This window comes from Aquarana catesbeiana, linkage group LG04 (assembly GCF_042186555.1).
Source record: "Aquarana catesbeiana isolate 2022-GZ linkage group LG04, ASM4218655v1, whole genome shotgun sequence".
Lineage (NCBI taxonomy): Eukaryota > Metazoa > Chordata > Amphibia > Anura > Ranidae > Aquarana > Aquarana catesbeiana.
The window spans coordinates 130,013,840-130,028,860 of record NC_133327.1 but is presented as its reverse complement, the minus strand read 5'-3'; the positions used below and the strand labels follow the sequence as shown (position 1 = coordinate 130,028,860).

The window sequence follows — 15,021 nt, the reverse complement described above, 5'->3', positions numbered from 1 at the left end:
CAACGTTCCCTGATTCCAATTCAACCCTTCCAGCAATGCCACACCCTCTGACACATCAAGACTGAATAAGGATGATTTATTTGGGCTACACACCCAACAAGGAAACAATAGCAAAATAAAAATAACCAGCAACAACAATGAAAGGTAATACAGATTTGTATAATACAACTGTAGTGTTTACCCCCGCAGGAGCCACTGGATATGATGGGTTTTGTGTTCTGCTATGACACTTAAAGCTGCTAGGACGCCACTGACATACCTGCAAAACTTAGTATGCTATCACAATAACATACAGAAAACAGGCACAACCAACTTGCAAATTAACAGGTTTAAAGATGCTGTTCTAGATAAAGTGAACACCTAGGCTGGCCATACATTATACAATTTCTTGTAAAATATTCCTTTAGATTTACCCAAACCATATAATATGAGGTCAAACCTAAACACTTTCAATTTGTATGCAATCAGGCAGGCCCTTGCACTACATAGTTAATACAATTTCCTTTAGATTTACCTTTAAGTATGGCTAGCTTTACCCAGAAGATGGCAATCAACTGAACTATATTAATAATAAACCAAATTATAACTGTTGTGAAAGTACAGTTCCCTGTCCTAGTAATTTCGCGCAGGGTTCTCAAATAGGCAGGTTGAGGGGCTCCAGGGGTATTTAATGTGGAGGAATCTGTTTTATCTGTTTATTCCAAAGTTTGTAAAATCCATTAGGGGACCCCTGGAGCCCGGAGATTCCATAGCGTTATGGGTGGGACAGAATCTCCAATCCTGGGACCGGGTTTTGGGAACAGCCAGGAGTCTGGCTGGTTAATTGAGCAGGTGGGTCCTGGGCATATAGCAGAGTCAGGATTAGGGTTCTGGGCTCCACCCAGAAAGACAGGAGGTCTCCAGGAGTCTAGAGAGAACAGGTGTGCACTAGTGAAAGCCAGAGACCCAAGTCTGAGGATCAGAGCAGTGAGGGGCTGCTTTCTAGATAGATGCTGTGTGCGTTGAAGCTGTGTGCATCTAAGGAGACAGATGAGAGCCTAAAGTGGGAGGCCTGAGCAGCAAGGAAGCTGAAAAGAGGTAAAGTAGTTGTACAGAAACCCTGTTATTTGGCCAAAAGGGCTGAAGCATAAAGCCTAAGTGGCAGTACTACTGAAGAGAGCCAGATGGCTTGGCATTTTTCATTTGTTATTGTTTTTGGGAGAAGAACCCTTGTGTGGGTGTCCAAGGGCATGTATGAACTTTCCTTTATTTTGTTCCTTTTAATAAAAGTGGGCTACCATGACCTTAAACTAAAGTTCGCTGTGAACTTACTGAAAAGGCATCTACCACTGAGCTATACATCCCCCCCAATGTCACAAGTGATGGAGAATGCGGGCAGAATTGGATATCCTTGAAAAAAGTAAGTTAATCTGTTTTATGAACTGTGTGTGCATGAGACAGCACAATCTGTGTGTGCAGCTGAGAAAAGCAACTTGCTTTAAAGAGACATTGCTTAATTTTTCCTGGACTGTGCAAAGTTGTTCTGGAGTGACTAAGTATGGGGCGATCAAAGCTCCTAAAAGAAGCAAGGTTTGCAGAAATGAGAGACAGAGCGCTGTGGCTGGAGGGGTTGTTACCACCCGAACGAGTCCAACACATGCCTGATCAGAGTTTACAAAGGAGAAAAAGGCCTGGGGTTGTCCCTAGCAACACTGGTGCAATGAGTGCACAGGTGACTGCTGGTATGGAGAGTCCACCAGCGTTTGAATCTGCAGTGGATTGGTGCAAGCGGCACCTGGCAGGAATGGACCAAGCTAAAGTGGAAGGCAAGCCAACCTTCTATTCAAAGAGAGAGCTGCCGGATGTCCATACCTGGGAGATGGGTGTTGTTGCCCCTGGCAACGCTGCTGCAGTTAAACCAGCAGCTGTTGTGAAAAGTGTGAAAGTGACACAGCTTGAGACAGGGTACAGCGGAGGGAAGCCTGTGTTATGTGCCAGAAGAGAGGCTGATCAAAGGCTGAGACCAAGAGTGGTTGCCCATAGCAACGCAGAGGAAGCTGTCTGTGTACCATGGGCTATGTCTAATAAGGATCGTGGCAAGTGGCTTAAGCAGGAGCTGATACAGCATGTTGGAGAGCCCAGCATAGTTCTGCTGGGAGAGTGTGGTCTCCCATGGCAACGAGAGTGAAAGTGGTGCAGGAAAGGAGGAGCTGCAGTGGAGATTTGGCTCAGCGTCCTCACAAAGAGGCCTGTGCTTTCCAGCCACCTGGGAATCACCAGGAGAGAAGCGCTTTGGAAAAAAATTGTCCAGTACCATGCCTGGAATGTGGCCAGCTAGGGCATGGCATGTTTTCTTGCCCTAGGTTATCGAATACGGCTGGAGATAATGTTGCTGAGCAAAAGGTTTTGTCTGCAGGCCCAGATTCCTGTGCAAATATGTTTGCAGTCTTGCAGTCACCCCTAGCAACAAGGAGGAGTTTCCTGTTCTGCCTGCAGGGGGTGCTAAACAGTGGAGGAGTTGGCCAGTAAAAGTGCAGCAGAGGACTGGTTCATAAGACAACGTACTCAAATGAAGATGGTGACTCCTACTATTGCGGTGGTATGTGTTTAATGAAATGATGGCTGTAACTGCTGATTTCATGTATAAAAAGGACTGGTTACGAGCAGTGGCGGCTGGTGCTCAATTTTTTTGGGGGGGCGCAAACATAGCCCCAACCAACAACACCCCCCCCTTCGCCGCCACTTGCCCTTGATAGGGCCTACAGACAAACAGATTGATAGGCAGATAGGTACACAGACAGACGGATCGATAGGCAGGCAGATCGATAGTTACACAGACAGATCGATAGACAGGCAGATAGGTACACAGACAGATCGATAGGTACACAGGCAGACAGATCGATAGGCAGACAGATCGATAGGTACACAGACAGACAGATCAGTACACAGACAGACAGATCGATAGGCAGACAGATCGATAGGTACACAGACAGACAGATCAATAGGCAGACAGACGGACAGACAGACAGATCGATAGGCAGGCAGATCGATAGGTACACAGATCGATAGGCAGGCAGATAGGTACACAGACAGACAGATCGATAGGCAGGCAGACGGACAGACAGACAGATCGATAGGCAGGCAGATCGATAGGTACACAGACAGACAGATCGATAGGCAGGCAGATCGATAGGTACACAGACAGACAGATCAATAGGCAGACAGACGGACAGACAGACAGATCGATAGGCAGGCAGATCGATAGGTACACAGATCGATAGGCAGGCAGATAGGTACACAGACAGACAGATCGATAGGCAGGCAGATCGATAGGTACACAGACAGACAGATCAGTACACAGACAGACAGATCGATAGGCAGGCAGATCGATAGGTACACAGACAGACAGATCAGTACACAGACAGACAGATCGAAAGGCAGACAGACAGATCGATAGGCAGGCAGATCGATAGGTACACAGATCGATAGGCAGGCAGATAGGTACACAGACAGACAGATCGATAGGCAGGCAGATCGATAGGTACACAGACAGACAGATCGATAGGCAGGCAGATCGATAGGTACACAGATCGATAGGCAGGCGGATAGGTACACAGACAGACAGATCAGTACACAGACAGACAGATCGATAGGTACACAGACAGACAGATCGATAGGCAGGCAGATCGATCGGTACACAGACAGACAGATCGATAGGCAGGCAGATCGATCGGTACACAGACAGACAGATCGATAGGCAGGCAGATCGATCGGTACACAGACAGACAGATCGATAGGCAGATCGATCGGTACACAGACAGACAGATCGATAGGCAGGCAGATCGATCGGTACACAGACAGACAGATCGATAGGCAGGCAGATCGATCGGTACACAGACAGACAGATCGATAGGCAGGCAGATCGATAGGTACACAGACAGACAGATCAGTACACAGACAGACAGATCGATAGGCAGACAGACGGACAGACAGACAGATCGATAGGCAGGCGGATAGGTGCATAGACAGATAGAGAGATAGACAGATAGAGAGAGATAGAGACCTGGTGAAGGTGAGGATATGCTGTATATGATGGCTGTAGCAGGACACAGTGCTGGGACCCCTCATGGTCAACATATAAATGCTCCTGCAGATTGCTGGGTGAATGGAGGTTAACTCCGGGCACAGAAGAAGCAGGGCACCCCCTCCCCCCTCCTCCCCCAACCGTCCGATCACAGATCATCATCACAGGATGGGAACATTACACAAGGAATTACAAGGAACATTGCAAGGTATGTGGAGGGACAGACACTGACAGTGTCAGATCACATTACCTTGATTCTTGCTTCATGGAGCCGACTTCTCACTGGCATAGAAACCGAAAGTAAGAGTGACACAGCTGTCCGGGCTAAAGCACAGCTCAAGTCCTACAGTGGTGCTAATGGTCAGTAAGGCAGACAGACAGAAGTCTGACCCAATGAGAGTGGAGAGGCGCTTAGCTTTGCGCCACAAAGCAACACAAAACCCAGCAAATGTAGCGTCTCGCCTGCAATCACGGGATTGCATTGGCATGACGCTTCTATAGTGCAATGTGGCCGGCGCCCGAGCACAGTGAATTTAAAGAACTTTTTTTTTTTTTTTTTTTTTTTTTTTTGTCACTAGCTTTGGGGGGGCGGCGCCCAGGCGCCCCCTATGGACAGGCCGCCACTGGTTACGAGTCTGTCCATGATGATGTGAGAGTGACCCCAGTTAGTGGGCCACTGAATGTGTGCTTGAGAATTACTTTTCCCTACCCAGTGGGAATGCAGGGATTAAAGTCCAAACAGAACCTGTGTTGATGACTAAAAGTGTTGTGTCTAATGACTGTCAGTCTCAAGTTGGCAGTGGGCTAGGACAGTCTGCAAGAGCTACAAATGCTATAAGTGTTACTGTTAATGAAAAGTTTGCTGCTGTTGGAAAAACCCCAGGTTCTTTCAGAGCAAAAGTTATCACAAATGGGCCGTTGCCTGTAGCAACTGGTGGTAAGACAGCACAGTTGTCCCCAGAAATCTCCATGGAACTTCATGTATTGGAGCCGGAGGTTGCCCTGGACAACTGCGATGTCACTCTGGTGGGACAGAGTGGAACTGTACCGTGTAATGGTAATGTGTTAGTGCAAGCTGCTAGTACTAAAAATGTGCAGGTAAATGGTGGGTTAACACAACCTATGAAAAATGCAAAGGTGTGTGAGATTTATGAAGCACCAGCCGAGCAAGGTGGTGAATATGGTGTATTGCAACCTGCTGTGTTAAAACCTGTGTTACCACAGTCTGACATGATTTACAATGACTGGTGTAATAAGTCTGCAGCTAAGCCAGTCTGTTCTTATGTGTCTCCTTGGGCAGATGGATCGGTGTTGAGTACCGCTGAAGGGAGCGCACATACAATAGAATGGAGTGTCAATGTGACATTGTCACTGGTAATGTTCTGGAGCAGTTCACTGATGCTGAGCCTGAGAAGTTGGGTATGAGTCCAGCACCTGGCAGAGCTCTGGTAGAGCACCAGGCTGTGTTTACCTCCAGCTGGGAGGAGGTTCCGTTAACTGTTGCAACTTTTCAAGTCTCAGCAAGTGAGTCTCTCTGCATCCCCAGGAAGGACTTAGGTCTGGAGTCAAGAGCCTGGTTTATAACAGAAGTATTAAAGGAGATGCTTAAGCTTTGGGATGTACAGCCAATCTGTCCTGGGGTGTCTCCTCCACAGTCTGACGGTTTGGTACTGTGGAGTACCACTAAGTGGAGCACTGTATGGCAGGCTGTACAGAACAAAGAAGAACAGGACAGGAATGGTTTATTCCTGAATTTGTTACTTTTGTTAAAAGTTGCCACTGCGCATGCTGCTGGATTACGTCCAGAAGATATAATATATGAGAGAGACTTTGGAGAAATGAGCCTAAAATGTCTGTGGTTTAACCTCCTAACAGCCAGGTGGAAAGCATTTCTGCTGCTATAGTCCAGGGTGGTGCTGGTCAGTTGTCAGTGTTGGTGAAGGGCGCATATACGGTACCAGTGGCCAAACGACGTGAAATGGAAAGGCCAAGTGTGGACCCGAAAGCAGCAGAGATCCTGACCGGGGCTCAGACGAAGGTGGTTAAAGCGACTGGGGTCCCCAGACAATGTTTGGTTCAGGTGACAAGCCTAATAAGGTCCCCAAGACAGGAACGGATAAGGAGTGCGGTAAAAATTGTATGTGGATCAGACGAGAGCTTGCCTATTCAGGTGGATAAAAATACAGATGGCATCAGAACAGGTCAAGTGATAGACAGCTACCTGCAGAGTGGGTGAACCCAAGGGAGGTGACGTCCTGTGAGGTTCCCGTGGGTGATGGCGTCCCTCCGGTATGTGTGTCCTCTGCAGACTCTGCCCCAGCAAATGCTGGAAAAAAAGGCATTGGTGACATGTGCAACACTGAGAGGTGTAATGTTGGTTTGAAAATGTCTGTCAATGATGAACCAAGTAATGTGTTAATGGTACATGATAATGTGGTGTCCAAAGGTACAGGTAAACCTGTAGTGACTGCTGAGTCAGGTACCAGAAATAAGAGGAGGGGCCCCGTTATAAACACCATAAAAATAGGCCCCCTACGGTCTCAGAACAGTAATGCTGAGAGAGGTTTTGGGAAACCAGGAAACTTGAAGTGTGGAGGTAGAAGGGTTGGTAGAAAGACCAGGGATACCCTGTTAAAATTTCAGGAAAGGAAGTCCTTATGGATATGCACCCGGAAGAAGAGTTGGGAAGGTCTCAAAACCCATAGCAGATTGACGGGGGGCAAAGAGAGAGACACCAATGCAAGTGATGGGTTGAGTTCCCCTTTAGGAGAAGTGAGGTTGGACAGGGTTTCACTTCCGTAAGCTGTAGTTGGCACATAGGTGCCAAAAGGAAACTATGTGTTTCACCCTCTGGTTCGAAACAAGGGGGAGGGATATGTGACAGTACAGTTCCCTGTCCTAGTAATTGTCACCCATGGTTTTCAAATAGGCAGGTTGAGGTGCTCCAGGGGTATTTATTGTGGAGGAATCTGTTTTATCAGTTTCCTCCAAAGTTTGTAAAATCCATTTGGGGACCTGGAGCCCCGAGATTCCATAGCGTTATGGGTGAGACGGAATCTCCAATCCTGGGACCGGGTTTTGGGAACAGCCAGGAGTCTGGCTGATTGAGCAGGTGGGTCCTGGGCTTATAGCAGAGTCGGGATTAGGGTTCTGGGCTCCATCCAGAGAGACAGGAGGTCTCCAGGAGTCCAGAGAGTGCAGGTGTGCACTAGTGAAAGCCAGAGACCCAAGTCTGAGGATCAGAGCAGTGAGGGGCTGCTTTCTAGATAGATGCTGTGTGCGTTGAAGCTGTGTGCATCTAATGAGACAGATGAGAGCCTGAAGTGGAAGGCCTGAGCAGCAAGGAAGCTGAAAAGAGGTACAGTAGTTGTACGGGAACCCTGTTATATGGCCAAGAGGGCTGAAGCGTAAAGCCTAAGTGGCAGTACTACTGAAGAGAGCCAGGTGGCTTGGCATTTTTCATAAGTTATTGTTTTTGGGAGAAGAACCCCTGTGTGGGCATCTAAGTGCATGTATGAACTTTCCTTTATTTTGTTCCTTTTAATAAAAGTGGGCTACCATGCCCTTAAACTAAAGTTCCTGTTCGCTGTGAACTTACTGAAAAGGCATCTACCACTGCGCTTACACGGCTAAAGTATTGGCATTTATTAACCCAAAAAATACAGGTCCTTGTGTGCACACTACGCATATAGTACCAATAGTGGGTGGGTGTATGCATTCCTGACAAAGAGGTACCCTTGAAGTCCAATTGTCATCTCTGGCTGGCTTTTTTTGGGGCTTTTCTATAAGGTGGTACACATAGTTACATAGTTACATAGTAGGTGAGGTTGAAAAAAGACACAAGTCCATCAAGTCCAACCTATGTGTGTGATTATGTGTCAGTATTACATTACATATCCCTGTATATTGCGGTCATTCAGGTGATTATCTAATAGTTTCTTGAAGCTATCAATGCTCCCCGCTGAGACCACCGCCTGTGGAAGGGAATTCCACATCCTTGCCGCTCTTACAATAAAGAACCCTCTATGTAGTTTAAGGTTAAACCTCTTTTCTTCTAATTGTAATGAGTGGCCACGAGTCTTATTAAACTCTCTTCTGCGGAAAAATTTTTATCCCTACTGTGGGGTCACCAGTGCAGTATTTGTAAATTGAAATCATATCCCCTCTCAAGCGTCTCTTCTCCAGAGAGAATAAGTTCAGTGCTCGCAACCTTTCCTCATAACTAAGATCCTCCAGACCCTTTATTAGCTTTGTTGCCCTTCTTTGTACTCGCTCCATTTCCAGTACGTCCCTCCTGAGGACTGGTGCCCAGAACTGGACAGCATACTCCAGGTGCGGGCGGACCAGAGTCTTGTAGAGCGGGAGAATTATCGTTTTATCTCTGCAGTTGATCCCCCTTTTAATGCATGCCAATATTCTGTTTGCTTTATTAGCAGCAGCTTGGCATTGCATGCCATTGCTGAGCCTATCATCCACTAGGACCTCCAGGTCCTTTTCCATCCTAGATTCCCCCAGAGGTTCTCCCCCCAGTGTATAGATTGCATTCATATTTTTGCCACCCAAATGCATTATTTTACACTTTTCTACATTGAACCTCATTTGCCATGTAGTCGCCCACCCCATTAATTTGTTCAGGTCTTTTTGCAAGATTTCCACATCCTGCGGAGAAGTTATTGCCCTGCTTAGCTTAGTATCGTCTGCAAATACAGAGATTGAACTGTTTATCCCATCCTCCAGGTCGTTTATGAACAAATTAAATAGGATTGGTCCCAGCACAGAACCCTGGGGAACCCCACTACCCACCCCTGACCATTCTGAGTACTCCCCATTTATCACCACCCTCTGAACACGCCCTTGTAGCCAGTTTTCAATCCATGTACTCACCCTATGGTCCATGCCAACGCACCTTATTTTGTACAGTAAACGTTTATGGGGAACTGTGTCAAATGCTTTTGCAAAATCCAGATACACCACGTCTATGGGCCTTCCTTTATCTAGATGGCAACTCACCTCCTCATAGAAGGTTAATAGATTGGTTTGGCAAGAACGATTCTTCATGAATCCATGCTGATTACTGCTAATGATATCATTCTTATTACTAAAATCTTGTATATAGTCCCTTATCATCCCCTCCAAGAGTTTACATACTATTGATGTTAGGCTAACTGGTCTGTAATTCCCAGGGATGTTTTTTGGGCCCTTTTTAAATATTGGTGCTACATTGGCTTTTCTCCAATCAGCTGGTACCATTCCAGTCAATAGACTGTCTGTAAAAATTAGGAACAACGGTCTGGCAATCACCTGACTGAGTTCCCTAAGTACCCTCGGATGCAAGCCATCTGGTCCCGGTGATTTATTAATGTTAAGTTTCTCAAGTCTAATTTTAATTCCGTCCTCTGTTAACCATGTAGGTGCTTCCTGTGTTGTGTCATGAGGATAAACACTGCAGTTTTGGTTACTGAAGCCCCCCGATTCACTCGTGAAGACTGAGGAGAATAAATTCAATACCTTTGCCATCTCCCCATCCTTTGTAACCAGATGTCCTTCCTCATTCTTTATGGGGCCAATATGGTCTGTCCTCCCTTTTTTACTGTTTACATACTTAAAGAATTTCTTGGGATTTTTTTTGCTCTCCTCCGCTATGTGTCTTTCATGTTTTATCTTAGCCAACCTAATTGCACCCTTACATTTCTTATTGCATTCTTTATAAATTCTGAATGCTGTGGATGATCCCTCAACCTTGTATTTTTTGAAGGCCTTCTCCTTTGCTTTTATATGCATTTTTACATTGGAGTTAAGCCATCCAGGATGTTTGTTCGCTCTTTTAAATTTATTACCCAATGGGATACATTGGCTAATGCCCTTATTTAATATGCTCTTAAAGCAAACCCATCTCTCCTCCGTATTCTTTGTTCCTAATATTTTATCCCAATTTATGCCTTTTTAGCAAGGTTTGTAGTTTAGGGAAGTTGGCTCTTTTGAAATTCAGTGTCTTTGTGTTCCCTTCATGTCTCCTATTTGTGTGATTTATACTGAAACTAATTGACCTGTGATCGCTGTTACCTAAATTGCCCCGTATTTCCACATCTGTTATCAGGTCTGTATTGTTGGTAATCAGTAGATCTAGTAATGTTTTATTTCTAGTTGGTGCGTCTACCATCTGACCCATAAAATTGTCCTGCAAGACACTAAGGAACTGGCGAGCCTTAAATGAATGCGCGGTTCCCTCCGCCCAGTCTATGTCTGGATAATTAAAATCCCCCATTATGATAACACTTCCCATCCTTGCTGCTAATCCAATTTGTGATAGGAGATCCGTCTCCACTTCCTCCCTCAGGTTAGGGGGCCTATAGCATACTCCCAGTATTATTTTCCCCTTAGCTTCATCCCTTTGGAGCTCTACCCATAAAGATTCCACCTCCTCCCTAGCCCCCTCAGTGATGTAATCTCTCACATTCACTTGTACATTATTCTTGATATATAGGCATACCCCTCCCCCTTTTTTACCCTCTCTGTCCTTGTGGTATAGGGTATACCCTTGAATGTTTGCCAGCCAATCATGAGAGCTGTTGAACCAGGTCTCTGAAATTCCCACAAAATCCAAATCCTCCTTGTACAACAGTATCTCTAGTTCACCCATCTTGTCCGCCAGGCTCCTGGCATTGGTGAACATGCCACATAGTTTAGACCGGTCGCATATTGTCCTCGTATTGGGTGTTTCAAGATTGCAACTTGGACTTGCTACTATACTCACCTTGTGTTTTTGTGCTTGGTTAACCTACCACTAATGCCCCCAATACTACCCTCTGGAATATCTTCCGCGCTGGCTATCACTGTCTCTGGACCCTCCCCCCCATCGCCTAGTTTAAAAACCCCTCTAACTTTTTGGCCATCTTCATTCCCAGCAGATCTGCACCCTCCTCATTTAGGTGCAGTCCGTCCCTTCTATAGTACCGGTTACCGACTGAGAAGTCGACCCAGTCCTCCAGGAACCCAAACCCCTCCTTACTACACCAGCTCTTCAGCCACTTGTTTACTTCCCTAATCTCCCTCTGCCTCTCTGGTGTGGCTCGATGTACCGGTAGTATTCCTGAGAACACTACCTTGGAGGTCCTTTTCCTCAATTTAGCTCCTAAGTCCCTAAAATCGTTCTTTAGGACACTCCATCTGCCTCTGACTTTGTCATTGGTGCCAACTAGTGTAATTGTCCCTTTAAGAGTGTGCAACAGATGGCTAGTGGACTGCTAAATAAGAAGTAGTCTGTAATGCATAAACTGTGTCCTTGCTGAGGTAAGCATAAATGGTTCAGCTCACCCCTCCTGGTACACATGACTCTGGTCCAGATCAGTTGGCGGTCTGCTGTCCTCAGGTACCTGGGACCTGGTGACTCAGTCCCCTAGCTTTGGTACTCAATAGGTGCAGTCTCTGAACTCTGGTCACGCGGCACACAGGTCTTAGTCCTCTGATCCCTGTGTGGGCTAAGTCCCAGTTGTTCAGCCTCTTTTTCTGAAGTGGGCAGACAGGTGCCAGCAGCAGATCTGCTCTCGCTCGCTCCCCATGCAAGACAATTTTGAAAAAACACAATATCTTTTACTTTTTGCTATAATAAAAATCCCACATTTAAAAAAAAAAAAAACACATTTTTTCCTCAGTTTAGGCCGATATGTATTCTTCTACATATTTTTGGTAAAAAAACCCGCAATAAGCGTATATTGATTGGTTTGCGCAAAAGTTATTGTGTCTACAAAATAGGCCAGTTATAGGTTGGGGCAGTCAAGGCCAGTTATAGGTTGGGGCAGTTGCTGTTTGTTTGTACCATCTATTAGAAACAGGACTAGGGTTCATGGCTCCATGCTGGCAGACAGAGGAGGTCTCTGCCCAGAGTCAGAAGGGCTCCACCTAGAAGACAGGTGGGAGCCAGGGCAGCAGGGAAAATGCTAGATACATGCATAGAGTTTTGTGGGAAGACTGTCTGGAAGAGACAGAAAAAGGGCCTCAAAGCTTGAAGCCAGAGTGGGAAAGCTGCAAGTTTAAGCCAGGATGCTGATGTATAGTACATTTAATTTTGTGCCAAAGAAATGCTGGAAAAACCCTGCGCGGGAAATCCATATGATATTCTTGAACTGTGTTTTAATAAAAGTGGGCAAGAATAGCCCTAAAAGGAAGATTGAAGAGAGTGTTTCTAATGCACTATCATTTGAAGCTGGTTCTCACAAGTCCAAAAGGCACCAAATGTAGTAGGAATGCTCTCCAGAGTAGGCATTCAGGGACAGCAGCTCCAGAATTCAAGTTTGTGTAAGGAATGTGGCTGTTACTCAGCTATGCTAGCACAGAGCATTGCAACTGGAAAGAAGGGTAGGAAACAGTATTTTCACTGCGAGAAAGGGGAATTTTAAGGTATCTCCAAGCAAATAATAATTATAATTTATAAATTGCAGGGGTGCGGGGCTGTAAAAAGGTTAAAAGATGTAAGACTGTAACTGAGCTTTAAAACAACTTGGTTGCCTAACCTAAAAATGTTTAAAAGCTCTACCTGCAAAGACATTATTATATACTAACCTTCATAGTTTAGAGCACAGGTGTCAAACACAAGGCCCGCGGGCCGAATCCGGCCCCCCAGGCCATTTCATGTGGCCCTCGCATCTCTCCTGCAGCTGCAGGAGAGCTCCAGCCCTCCTCTGGTCCTCCTCCAGACTCCTACTTTCTGCTTTCAAGCAATGCATCCAGCTTCTTCCCAGCAGTAGCATAAGGAAAGGGGGTGCACTGTGATGTTAGGGAGAATAGGGGACTCAACTCCTGATGGTGGGGTGGCTCTTGACATCTAATGTAAGGGGAGGGGATGTGCTGGACATCTAATCTTACAGATACAACCGGCCCTTTTGAGGACAATCATAATGCTGATGCGGCCCACAATGAAATTGAGTTTGACACCCCTGGTTTAGAGAGTCACTAGACTGCTAACCACTGAGCTAATACTTATGCTACATTAATGCTAGTTAATTATGTAAAATATTAGAAATTCCATTAGTTCTTACCATTTACAGCTGTATAACTAATGTTTTGCAGCACATCAGTCTCCTTGCCCAACATCTCCACCAGGAAGACAGTCTGCATTGAACCACCACATATAGAGACCTGGAACTCTCATTTCTTAATATCCCTGTGTCTAATTAATACATTTCAGCTTGTCCTGTGCCTCTCCCAGTTGGTGAATTCATTCTTAGGCATGCTTGTTGGAAATTGTGACTGGAAAAAGGTTTGTATTGTAAGTAAATTTTAAAAAATGGCTTATTCAGTCTTTTGCAGTCCCCTTGCCTGCTATAAGATGATAATGTGCCAGCTTTCTAATAGGAAATTGGTAAATGCACAATAAAGTGTCCAGTTTTAGGGGCTCCCAGGACACTCTGGAGGAAAACCGCCCTTATAAATGAGTACTATAAGTCCAGAAGTTTTTGCTAGTACAAGTACAATTTAAAGTCCAGTTTTAATACCCTCATTTTAAAATGGGATACACTTCTTAAAATGTCCTTTTATTCATGTCATTATTTCAATATATCATGTGGATGGATTTAATGTAGGGTAAAAAAATCCTTGAGTTCCCTTCTATATGACCTGTACAGGGGTAAACTATGCTGCTTTGAGAATCCAGGTATGTTGCAAAACATGATGCCCGCCACTGTCAAAATACACTGATCAGAGGCTGCATATGTTATAATATAGGCGGGGGTTAATTCGGGGGACACCTTTTAGGCAGGGACACACCCCTAAATCAGGGACTGTACCTGGCAACTGGGGACATCTGGTCACCTTAGGTTATAACCCCCCCCCAAAATGGAAATCTGAACCACTATCTGGCTTATAGGGATGTCACCTTGGAGGTCAAACTCTCCTAGGCCCTGGGCCTAGGCACATATGAGGATGCAAGCATATTCCTTCCCAGGAGGAGCCCTAAGGTGTTGGCAGCTGGAAGAAAGGAGTATAGGGCTTTGGGGAAACAAACTGCAACTGCCCCCACATATAGACATGTGGTTAGGTTTGGCTGAGTTGGAAGTTACACATCAACCCTTCCTTGCTGTCTCAGTGAAGACTAATGCCGCGTACACACGAGCGGACTTTACAGCAGACTTTGCCCGGCGGACTTTTCAACGGACTTTCTGAATGAACGGACTTGCCTACACACAATTAACCAAAGTCCGTCAAATTCGTAAGTGATGACGTACAACCAGACTAAAATAAAGAAGTTCATAGCCAGTAGCCAATAGCTGCCCTAGCGTGGCTTTTTGTCCGTCGAACTAGCATACAGACGAGCGGACTTTTCGACCGGGCTCGAGTCCATCGGATAGATTTGAAACATGTTTCAAATCTAAGTCCGTCCAACTTTTGAGAAAACAAAGTCCGCTGGAGCCCACACACGATCTAATTGTCCGTCGAAATCCCGTCCACCGGGCAAAGTCTGCCGTAAAGTCCGCTCGTGTGTACGCGGCATTAGATATCACTTGAACCTTGATTGCTAGGGAGGCTAAGCTCTGCAGAAGTCCAGTCATCACAGTTTGTGATTCTGAAGGTAACCATAAGAGATTATTGAGAGAAATATACACAAGATTGAGGCCCAGTCTAGAGTATGAGCTCAAGTCTACTGTTGGTATATCCTGATCTGAACTGCACCCTCCTTCCTATTATATGCCATTTGCATTAAACTTTTTTCTCATTTTAAATTGACTTAGAGTGTTCATAATGTAGTTGTTAGTGATCTAAAGATCAACACCCCTTCAAATTATGACAGTCTAGTTACGAATAGTGCTACATGTGCAAAAAACAGGTGGCTAAAAAGTGAACTGTAAACCATCAAAATATTAATTTAACTTCTTTAAAATTGTATTCTTCAGATACATAAGCTGGATGGCAAATGGTTACAGAGAAATGGCACACAATATTAAAGTTTAGCATGTTTGTTTTAT

The 15,021-nt window shown here is 45.4% G+C and overlaps 1 protein-coding gene across 1 annotated transcript in view; it reads left to right on the top strand.

Moving 5' to 3' along the window:
* TM4SF19 (transmembrane 4 L six family member 19) overlaps positions 1 to 15,000 on the top strand; it is a 46,914-nt gene extending 31,914 nt beyond the window's left edge. The window contains exons 5-6 of the mRNA XM_073628890.1: positions 13,130 to 13,319; positions 14,950 to 15,000. Coding sequence (XP_073484991.1) covers positions 13,130 to 13,319; positions 14,950 to 15,000 — 241 coding nt within the window. The remainder of the gene's footprint in view (positions 1 to 13,129; positions 13,320 to 14,949) is intronic.
* The last annotated feature ends 21 nt before the right edge of the window (positions 15,001 to 15,021 follow it).